Below are 11459 nucleotides of genomic sequence, written 5' to 3'. Positions count from 1 at the left end.
CCCCTTCCCCTCCTCGGATTTTGTCAGCCCGTAAAGGCCTCTCGGTTTCGAGTCGTACTGCTGGGTCGGGGGTGCAGAGGGAACAACAGGAGCAGTTACAGGAGGACCCGCTGCTGCCGGTAGGGGAGCCGGTGTCCAGGGTGGTAAGGGAACTATTGCTGCAGGACCAGGTATAATCGGTCCCGAAAACAGAGAGGGTTTTGCAGGCAGCTGCGGTCCCACGGCAACAAAAGCTGATTGAGTTTCTCTTTCGGCTTTTACATTTTTCAGGGCATCGTTCACTAGACGCCACGTTACAGATAGTCTGGTCATGTCCTTGGTACTTTTTGAGACCTCGTCCCAAAGATCTTGTCCAATTTTTTCCCATAAAGTCACTTCAAAGACATCGTTAAATGACGCAAAATGTCCTCTTCCTTTTGCCCAGGACAGTAGCTGCTTCAATGCAGCCTCATCATATTTGATCCCTCTCGTAGAGAGGATATGGTGGAGGAGTTTTACCACTGCTTCTTCTGTCTTAGACAGAGCAGACCCCATTCCTCCCTGGTTGCCTGGGAAGCCCCCAGTCTGCTAGCAAGAGACGGGCTTACCGCGACCAGCGCGCTGAAAAGCAGTGCCGGGGACAGCACTCTTTTACAGCCAGCTTCCTCTCTTCTTCCCTTCGTCCCGCCGTTTACTGCTTGAAGTCAGCACAGCCGAAGGGTCCCGAGTCCCGGTTCCGGACGCCAAATGTCACTGCGAGAGGGTACGGAGAAACTACACGCAGACCAATATGATCAAGAGGCAGAATCCCGTTTATTATGCCCTACAGTTTCCATTATATACTTTTCTTACACATACATGTCCTTACACGATTGGTTGGAAATAGTTAAACACACTTTTCAGCACTTAGTACTTGCTATCCTGTGATTGGCTCATACGTAGTTGTCCAGGCACATCTTCTTGCCTTTTCTCCCTGCACTTTCTCTCTGCCCTTTTTCTCCGCCTGTTTCTCTTTGCTGCTATCTCACAGTTAGCATTCTTGCAGGCTGACATCAGTGCCAGTACTTTTCCTGAGGTAAAGTCCTTGGTTGATTCAGGCTTAAGGCCCACTAACAGCTTGTCCACAGCCTGCTCTTTAGGCAGGTATCCCACAGGGCTGCATTCTGACCTTGTGGGGTGTTGGTTCTTTGGTTGCCAAGGGCTATTCCAGAACAGAGAGGGTAGGCTGTGACATCACAAAAGGGCCTCAAGCACATGGGTTGGTTTAGTGGGTGGACCCTGGTTGGATTTCAAGCACCCACTAAAAGCTGCTACCTCCTCTTCCCTCTGCAACTCCACAGAGGAGAGAAAAAAAACAGCTGAGGATTCCTGAGTAGAGATAAGGGTCGGGAGAAAGTCACTTCCTAAAGCGCAAAACAGACTCAAAGTAGGGATAGTACTTAAATTTATCACTGACAGGATAAAAGCCAAAGAGTGAGAAATAAAACAGTCTGAAAAACAGCTTCCCCAAACCCCTCCTTCCTTCTCAGCTCTCCCTCCTCCCCAGCGATGCAGGGGGATGGTAATGGGGGTTACAGTCAGTTGTTGTTTCTGTCACTGCTCAGGGAGAGGAGTTGGATCCTTCCCTGCTCCCCTGGGGTCCCTCCCATGGGAGACAGTCCTGGATGGACCTCTCCAGTGAGTCCATCCCTCGGGCAGCAGTTCTTCCCACCCTGCTGTCCCGTGGGTCTGTCCTCCATGGGGTCAGTCCTTCAGGGATGAGCTGACCCGGCGTGGGTCCCCCTCAGGGGCCACGAGTCCTACCCGGGAAAAACCTGCTCGAGCCTGGGCTTCCCTCTGCACGGACTGCAGGTCCCTGCCAGGACCTGCTGCATCCTGGGCCTGCCATGGGGTCACAGCCTCCTTCCTGCATCCCCCTGCTCCAGTGTGGGAGCCTCCAGGGGCTGCAGGGGGGTCTCTGCACCCCACTGCTCCCCCAGGGGCTTCAGGGGCCTCAGCTCTGAGTCCTTCCCCTGCTCCTGTGGGGTCCCTCCTGCCCCTCCTTCTGCACTCACATTGGTGTCTGTGTTGTTATCCCATGTTCTCACTCTGCTCTTCGCAGGCTAGATTTTTTTCTCTGCAACTCCCCTGTCTTCTGAAATATTTTATCCCAGAGATGTTACTGTCTTTCCTAAGTGGCTCAGCCTTGGTCAGCGGTAGGAACTCCATCCTGGAGCAGCTGGCATTGGCTCCATGGCACAGGGGAAGCTTCTGGCAGATTCTAAAAGAAGTCACCCCTGGAGCTCCCCCGCTACCAAAATCAGCGAAACCCACTGTCTTGTGCAGCTCTTTCTCCAAACCAAGCAAGTGGGAGTTGGTGCCAAGGAGCTGAAACCTGCAGGCCCAGCCTTTAGTGGAGGAAGCTCAGATTTGCCCAAGGCTGTTTTGAGTCCCAGGGGTTGGATGAGGGAATGGTGGGGTGGGGATAGGGATAAAGTCTGATGGATTGTCAGACATAGAAGATCTTGATTTTCCTATCTATTCAGACTGAATTAGGAGGTGCTTGGGATCAATATCGACTGGGGATTGCTGATATCAGTGTAAAAACAGGAAAAAAGCAAGCAGGTCACAAAAAGACATCTTTATTTGTGGTTTTATTAATACAATGTATTCACTTTGAATGCACTTCTGAGATCTATCTAATCAACCACAGAAGAATTGAAGACTTAGAAGGAAATTATTCCCAGGGGCTTATCTGGTTAAGATGCCATCACTGAGAAGAGAGTGTGGAGGAATGAGCAGACAAGGACACCATCCCTGGGGCTGGGGCAGCAGGAACTCAGAGTCACTGGTTCCAGGTGGCAAATGGACTGTGGGATGTTTGTGTGAGAGCCCATAATGGGTGTGCTGCTTTCAGGGGGAGTCCAGTTAAATTTCTTCCCCGTGGCCAGTGCACGGCTGTGTTTTGGATTTGTGCTGAACACAGGGTTGATAATCATAAAATTACAGAATATGCTGAGTTGGAAGGGACCCTCATCCAGTCCAACCCTTAGGCCTTTTGATGGTTCGAACTTGGCTCTCTGCCAAATGCCCAAACTCACAGTAATAACCCCTTCTCCTTCCTTTCTTTTCTTAGGGTAAAGGAGAAAAAAAAAAAACAAACCTATAAAAATTGAAGAACCCGAAATCAAGCTAGTTATATAAAAATATATATTTTACCTATATTTCAGTTATATCCAATTAAAATGCTATGTACACAAGGAAGGGAATTTTAACACTCCCCAAAAGGAAAGGGAAAGGGAAAAAGGGACAAAAAGGGACAAAAACAGGATACACAGATATACACAACCAAAACCAAGAACTAGTAAAAAATTAGCAAAACGAATCTCATCCCATCCCTCAGAAAAGCAAGATTGGCAGACATGGCCAGCACTGACCAATCTCCCACGTGGCAGACCAGCAGTCACTGCAGGCTCAGCCTTCAGATAAGTGAGACCAATGCAGTGACCACTGCTCCTGAACTTCAAAAGAAGAGAAGAGAGCGAAGGCCTCTCCCTTCTTATTTATACCCTGGTTTACGTAAAACTCATATGGAATACTGGGAACATGGCCACTTCTTGGTTACAAACTGGTCACCAAGGAAGGCCTAGATTAAAACTACCCCAGCCCTGCACAGGATCATCTCCAAGGCTCACACCATGAGCCTGAGAGAATCATCCAAACACTTCTTGAGCTGTGTCAGCCTTGGTGCTGTGCCCACTGCCCTGGGGAGCCTGTTCAGTGCCCAACCACCCTCTGGGGGAGGAACCTTTTTCTAAAATCCAACCTAACCCTGCCCTGACACAACTCAAGGCCATTCCCTCAGTTCTGTCTCTGGTGCCCACAGAGCAGAGCTCAGGGCCTGCCCCTCCTCTGCCCCTGCCCAGGAAGTTGTGACTGCAGTGAGGTCTCCCCTCAGTCTCCTCCAGCTGAACACATCAAGTGCCCTCAGTGTCCTCACATGCCTTCCCCTCCAGGCCCTTCCACTTCTTTGTTGCCTTCCTTTGGACACTCTCCAATGGCTCAATCCCTTCCTTCCATTTTATCCCCCCAGACTGCCCCAATCTTGCAGGTGAGGCCGCCCCAGGGCAGAGCAGAGCGGGACAATCCCCTCCCTGATGCCCCCAGCACAGGCTTGACCCTCCTGGCTGCCAGGGCACTGCTGACTCAGGGCCAACTGGCACCCACCAGCACCCCCAGGGCCCTTTCCCGGCACTGCTTCCCAGCTTCTCATTCCCAGTGTGTCCGTCCAGCTGGGGTTGCCCCATCCCAGGGCAGGATCCGGTCCTTCCCCCTGGGGAAGTTCTCAGGGCTCCTCTAGAGCTGGGAGGTCACTTTGCTGTCCCGGGGGCTCCATGGGGACCTCCCAGGGCTCGTCCTGTGCAATCTCCTGGAATCAAAGGCTCTGTGGGGACACTGCAGGGCCATGTGGAGTCCAGGGGCCATTGGGACACTGGGAAAATCATGGAATGAAGGGACCACTATTGCACTGCTGAATGCCATGGAATCAAAGGGCCATTGGGACCCTGCAGGGCCTCCTGGAGCTGAAGGGACCATTGTGACACTGTCAAACCTGGTGGAATCAAGGGCCCAGTGAGACAGTGCAGGTCCTTAATGAACCCAAGGAAACATGGAAAGCACAGAAACTCCTGGCATCAAGGGGTCACTGTGACACTGTGGGAACTTATGGAATGAAGGGGCCATTGGGACACTGCAGGGTCTCTTGGAACCTTGTCTGTTGGGAAACACAAAGGGATGAGTGGGAGTGTTTCACTGACAACCAGGAGAATTTTGGAGAGGCACCTTTACACACCCAAGTATTGGTGTGTCCACACATCTCTGCCTGGGTGTGGGTGTTCTTGCCTTAAGAGACCATGGAGAAAAAGACTCCAGGCCAATTTAGGTAGGAGATAAGATAAAGAGACCTGGTCTTTTAATGAGTATTTAGGCGTAGAGGAATACATACCATGTGTACCCCCCCAGAGAAGGGTTTTATGATTTTATAATAAGGTTCATCCAATCCCAGGTTTATGCACCCTGGTTCTGCCCCATTCTGTCCCATGATACACCCCTTCAGGAACTGGGTTTGGAGTCTTTGGGACCCCTTCTTCCTCATCTTCATCTTCTTTGCAGCACACACAATCCTGGGAATTCCTAAAAAGTTCTGCCTAGAAGGTCACTGTGTCTGGGTGATATCTTCTGGTCCAGGCCTTAGGGTGTTTTTCTACAGTTCTGCCTTGAAAAGAAGACTAAAAATGGAGTTTAGAGGGATTGATATGGAATGGGGTAGTAGGATTGGGTATGTGTAAATACTCTATTAAGGGTAAAGGTTATAATACAGCTACATTAAAATATATTCACTACACAACTAGTTCTAAAATATAAAAAAGTTAAAAAAACCCAAAAAGGTCTGAGATATCAGTGTGAATTGACTCTGGTGTGTGTGTTGTTACTGTGAATCTATAATTCTGTCACTGTTTAATTGTAACAAATTATATTGAATCTCTTGATAACTGTTAAGATGGTCAGTGATTAAGTGCTACTAATCTCTTCTGCCCCCTTATCTTTGGATCAAAACCCATTGCACCCTGACCCTCTTGCATCCCAAGGCTCTGTGTAAATCATTCCCTTTCATAAAAAAAAATAGCTATTCCTTGGGAGCTGCTCTTTGAGATTTTCCTCCTTACCTAAACAACAAAACAATTCCAATTAGTTGTTGAAGAATTGAAAACATGAAGACAATTAAAGGAAGGAAATGAATTTGTTTTTCTGTATTTTAATGAGCCCCACAGTGTGTTTAGAGATAAGTCCATTATCCCCAAGTACTGAGAGAAGATTGAAGAAGCTGCTCAACAAGTCAGAAGGCAAAGCCCAAATCCCTTGAGGCATTGCTGGGCCCCACTGAGGGCAGGCACTGACAAAGCCTCCCCAGGGACTCCTTAGAGCAGATCCTTGCAGGCCAGGAGTGCAGGCAGACAAAGGAAAGTTGCTTGTGGTGGCCTGAGGGGCAGAGGCAGCTGCCAGAGCCAAGGGCACAAAGGTCTGGGTGCCTTTGGGCCTTGCAGCCCTGCCAGAGCCCTTGGCCATCTCTGCTGCAGGCTGTGCTCCCCTGGCCCTGCTGCTCCTCTGGCCTTGCAGGCTGCACACACCCCTCCTGCTTTCCCACCCCCCTCCCAGCAGCATTTCTGGGCCTCCCTGATGGCTCTGCTGTCCCCCAGCTCTGGCTGCTGCCATGTGCACTTGGCCTTCTTGGCTTTGATGTTGAGCCCCTGTGCCCCAGGACATCCCTGACAGAGCCCAGGCCCTTGTGCTGGGGGTCCCTGCAGAGCTGAGCAGATCCAGGTCACCTCCCATTGCTCTGCCAACCCCTTGGGCCTGCTCTGGGCCCTGCAGGTCCTTGCCCTGCTCCCAAGGGCTGTGGGGGTGCTTCATGGTCAGGGCTTGGGGTTTAGAGCTCAGGGTGGGGATCGGGCAGAACTTTGGGAGGTTTGTTGTTCTTCTGGCAGGGTCTGGTTCATGATGAGAGGAAGAGATTTTTGGGCTGGGTAAGGATTAAAGGTTTTTCGTAATAACAATGCAGGTTTGGGATTGGAGTGGGCATTGAAGAACAAAAAAATCTGGAGTTCTGGGTTTGGCTTTGCCTTTGAGGTCAGGTTGAGGTCGGGATAAGAGCAGTGGATTCTTTCCAGTGTGAGGGGCAACACTTTTGGGGAGTGTTGGGTCTTGAGGTTAGAAACAGTGTAAAGGTTACAACGATTGTTTGCACAGTCAGTGTTTCAGCACCCTAAGAATTACCTGAATCTCTTTTTACCTCATCAGAATCGTTCCTCTCTGTTGGCCAAGCCCCTCTTTCCTTCCCAAAATATTCAACCCTTTTTGTCCATATGCTCCTGATCTCTCAGAAACTTTCACCTGGGTGGGCTTAGATCTGTGATGACCCTGTGTAACCTCATGGAACAAAGGGTCATTGTGACACCGAGGACACCTCATGGACTCAAGGGACCACTGTGACACTCCAGGGCATTCTGGAGCCAAAGGATCCCGGGGACACTGAGCAGCCTCCTGGAATCAAGGGGCCACTTTGACACTGCAGGGCCTCATGGAAACAAAACCAAATACAGGCTTGTCCAGGTCCTGAGGGTGATTCAGAAGGGAGGCAGCAGTGATTTCTCCCTACAGACCCACCACTCCAATGGTCTCTCCCTGCCCTGAAGCTTTCTGGCCATCAGGCTGTAGCTGAGGGGCTTGGGCAGGGCCATGAGGAGAGGGTAGAACAAGGGCTGTGTCCAACTCTGCCAGGAGGGCTGTGCTGGGCAAGGAGGAGGAGGCTGCAGCAAACAGTGGCAGTGCTGAGGTGAGAGGAACAGGGGGAGAGACCTTGTGCCTGCCCACGCTGGGCAGGAGCTGCCCCAGGATGGCAGCTCTGAAGCACTCCCAGCATGTCCCTGGGAACAGCAGGGAAGACTGGATTTCCAAATCAGGCTGGGAATGCAAAGAGCAGGAGTGTCCTGGTGTCACTGCAGGAGAGTTCCAGCCCTGCAGCAAGGGCACAGAAGAAGTGACCCAGTCCATGCAGTGGCCTCAGAAGATCCCACAGCATCCTGTAGATGCTGTCAGGGAGCCCAGCTCTGCCTCACAAGTTCCCAGTGCCTGTCCCTGCCTGTGCTCAAAGGGTTCCCACCCCCAGGACTGTGCTCAGAGAACACTCAGGCCTTCCAGCCAGAAAGGGGCTCACAAGGACAATGTGGAAGTGGAAAGAGCAGCTCTGCAAAGACCAAGCTCTGCTGCTCCCTGGCAGTGCTGCTGTGCTGGGATTCTTGTCCCCTTGCCCTTTGCAAATCCCCCCTGTCCTGCAGTGTGCTGTTCTTTAGGAACAGCTAAGAAGAAGGGTCTTGGACAAAGAAGGCACTTAAGGGTCCTTTATTTTGTTTAAACACTCAGAGAGCACAGTTCATCATTTATATATCTCTGGGTCAAATTCAAAGGGTAGATACTAAATTACAAGATAGGTACATAATAATTCATTACACAAAAAATTACTACAAGAAGAACCCATAACTAAATAACTTCACCCAAAAAATTAAAGGGCAGGTTGCACCATTAGTGAGTTCCATTCTAAATGCTACACACCAGAAACCAGGCAGTTTGGTGCTTTGGAAAAGCATCCAGTCAACATCTTCCTAATGGCATCCTTGAGCTCCTGGTTCCTCAAGCTGTAGATGAGGGGGTTCAGTGCTTGAGGCACCACCGAGTACAGAACTGACAGGACCAGATCCAGGGATGGGGAGGAGAAGGAGGGGGGCTTCAGGTAGGCAAATGTGCCAGTGCTGAGGAACAGGGAGACCACAGTCAGGTGAGGGAGGCACGTGGAAAAGGCTTTGTACCGTCCATGTTTAGAGGGGATCCTCAGTACAGCCCTGAAGATCTGCACATAGGAGAAAACCATGAAAACAAAGCAGCCAAATGCTAAACAGGCACTAACCCCAAGAAGTCCCAGTTCCCTCAGGTAGCTTGAGTGTGAGCAGGAGAGCTTGAGGATCTGAGGGATTTCACAGAAGAACTGGCCCAGGGCATTGCCCTGGCACAGGGGCAGGGAAAATGTATTGGTTGTGTGCAGCAGAGCATTGAGAAACCCAGAGGCCCAGGCAGCTGCTGCCATGTGGGCACAAGCTCTGCTGTCCAGGAGGGTCCCGTAGTGCAGGGCTTTGCAGATGGCAACGTAGCGGTCGTAGCACATGATGGTCAGGAGGAAATACTCTGTTGAGATGAAGAAGACAAAGAAAAAGAGCTGTGCAGCACATCCTGTGTAGGAGATGGTTGTGATGCCCCAGAGGGAGTTGTGCATGGCTTTGGGCACAGTGGTGCAGATGCAGCCCAGGTCTGTGAGGGAGAGGTGCAGCAGGAAGAAGTCCCTGGGGGTGTGCAGGTGCTGGTCGCAGGCTACGGCGCTGAGGATGAGGCCGTTGCCCAGGGAGATGCCCAGGAAGAGCCAGAAGTGCAGCAGCTGCAGCTCCCGCCTGTCTATAAATGCCAGGAGCAGGAATTGGGCCATGGAGCTGCTGTTGGGCATTTGCTGTTCCTTAGCACAATGTCTGTTCAGAAAAAGAAAAGACGGGGAATAATTAAGAGAGACCCCTCTCAGCAGAGATATTCCATCTTTCATATTAATCCCTCCAAATCAATTGTATTTCCCTAATTCTGACTCAGAGTGGTGTGAGCAGCAGGAGCTCTGCCCATGTGCTGCCAAGGGCTCACCTTTGCTCTGCTGCAGTGGTGACATGGAGCTGGTTTGTGACAGCTCTCATGATCACATGAGTGTCAGATGTAACTCACCTTTAATGGAAAACTCCATCTCTGACCTCCCTGCTTACAAGAGTGTGGAATGCAGAACAGAGTTTTCTAATATCCTTAGAATAATTTTTCTCTGTTACATATGTTCCACCATGAAATCTGCAGAATGTTCTTTTTAGGAGTAAAATTCTCATTTTTATGGCTGAAAATATGAAGAGCCTTAAGAAAAGACAAGAGACAAAAGGGCTCAGCTCTCTGTAGTTTAAAGGAGAGCCAGGAGAGCTAAAGAGTATTTCAGCCTGTTTCCCATCTACCCGCCTCTTTCCCTTGTGCTGCATTCACTTTGATTTCACACAAATAAATATTGAAAAGTGCACCCAAAAATACCTGTGCAGTGCTGGAGATGGACAATGGAGATGGACAATGTTACTTCCAAGGGCAGCTCTGTGCAGTGTCCTCTGTGCCAGCCCAGAGGTGCAGCTGTGCTGGACAGAGAAGGACAGGAGCCCTCCTGCAGGGAAGCCAAGGGCTGGCTCAGGACAGTGCCCACCCCCAGGGGAAGGCTCAGCACTGCCCAGGATCCTGGGCTCATTTCTGAGACCACCTGAAATATTCACCTCGGAGAGTAAAAGGGTTGGAATATCATTGCAGCCTCCTGAGCTGAGAGAACAATGTCTGTGCTGCAATGCCTAAGCAGGAAATACACAGTAGGACTAATTCCTTTCCTGGAGCCCCTGTCTTTTCTGAGCTGTGCCAAAAATTCTCCATTAAATATCCTGTAGTGGTGTGGAGCTGTGAGCAGCTCTGAGCCTGCAACAGCAAGACATGGAAAAGATCCTCCCTGCCCTGCCAGGTTTGCTCCTTGCCCAGAGCCCTCCTGCCCCAGCCCTGGGAGCAGCTCCCCAGGCCGGCTGAGCTGTCCCTGGCAGGCAGCAGAGTCCCTGCCCAGCACAGCGCCCTGGGCTGCAGGACCCTGCTCTGCCCCACAGCCCTGGGCACCCCTGGCTGCACCCCCGGCTTCACAGCTCTTCCCAAGTACCCCAAAACAGCCCCTCCTCACCCATCCCATCAGCTGGGGCTGGGCCAGCTTGAGCAGATGCCTCCAGGAGCTGCCCCTGCCCTGCCCTGCAGCCACAGACTCACCGTGTGCAGCCCTGCCAAGATTCCTCCTGCAGGGAGCTCTCAGCCCTCCTGCCAGTGCTGAGCCCCTTTCAGCTCTGCCTGTGCCCTGCTGGTGTCCCTGAGCTGCCCTGGCAGAGCCCTCAGCCCTGCTGGGCTGTGCAGAGGAGCTGCTCCTGGGCAGAGCTGTCTCTGAAGCTCTTCTTGATTGCCAGGAGCTCCCTGTGTGCCAGGAGCCCGGCCCAGCTCAGCAGCACAGCAACAGTCCCATGCATTGCATCACCCTCGGGGATTTTGGGGTTATTTACATGAGACTCAGTCCCTGAGAACAAGTTCAAAAAACTTCTCAAGAAGTCAAAGTGAGACTGAAACACTAAAGTTTCTTGTAGTTCTAATGAGTCTCACTGAGGGTGATGCCGAAATTTTGCCCCAAAAGGCACGGAGAAACTGCTTTAGAGACAAAGTTTGTTTCTTTAAAGCAGGAGGTATTTTATTGCAACGCGTTGGGGAGCTCTCCAGGTCGCCCTGGGCAAAGAGCTCCGTCGTGTACAATCAGCATAGCTCTTTTATACAGTTTTTGAGTATAGGATTACAACACAATCATACATATTCATTAAATTGCAACATCTAATTGTAATATTCATATGAAGGCGGAGTCTGGGCGGAGTCTTCAATTTGGGGAGATTTCACGGTGGGAGTTCCTGTTGCCTTCCTCTGGGCGGGGGTCGTGTGTGAGTCTTCCTCACTGTAAACTTCTGAACTTTCTTTCGATCTTCTCCTTTTAAGGCAGTTTTGGCAAACACAATAAGGTCAGGCTGACTTTTGGCTCATCCTACGATTTGCTGAGTTGCTATCTCTGTGAGGAATGCAGCTATCTCTCTAGGACTGCTCTAGGATTCGCTGAGTTGCTATCTCAAGGACTGCCTAGTTTCCTAATGTTAAGGTTTTGAAATTTCTCTTACAATTTTGTGTTAACCTTTTATGTTTCAAAGTTTTGAGTGAGTGGCTTCATTCCCCCTTTTCTTATAACTTACGAATTCTTTCGTCAGTTT

General features: G+C 50.8%; 1 protein-coding gene across 1 annotated transcript; it reads right to left on the bottom strand.

The window, feature by feature from the left end:
- Positions 1 to 670: 670 nt before the first annotated feature.
- Positions 671 to 9067, bottom strand: LOC126635263 (olfactory receptor 14J1-like). The gene is made up of 2 exons (XM_050306278.1): positions 8128 to 9067; positions 671 to 732 (listed from the first exon to the last, which is right to left on the bottom strand). Exons 1-2 carry the CDS (start codon positions 9065 to 9067, stop codon positions 671 to 673), a joined length of 1002 nt encoding a protein of 333 aa, XP_050162235.1.
- Between the last annotated feature and the right edge of the window lie 2392 nt (positions 9068 to 11459).

The sequence above is a fragment of the Myiozetetes cayanensis genome, unplaced genomic scaffold (genome assembly GCF_022539395.1).
Source record: "Myiozetetes cayanensis isolate MyiCay16 unplaced genomic scaffold, myiCay2020 scf1180, whole genome shotgun sequence".
NCBI classification, from domain to species: Eukaryota; Metazoa; Chordata; class Aves; order Passeriformes; family Tyrannidae; genus Myiozetetes; species Myiozetetes cayanensis.
Note: the sequence above shows the minus strand (reverse complement) of the source record. Positions and strands in the feature narration are given on the sequence as shown.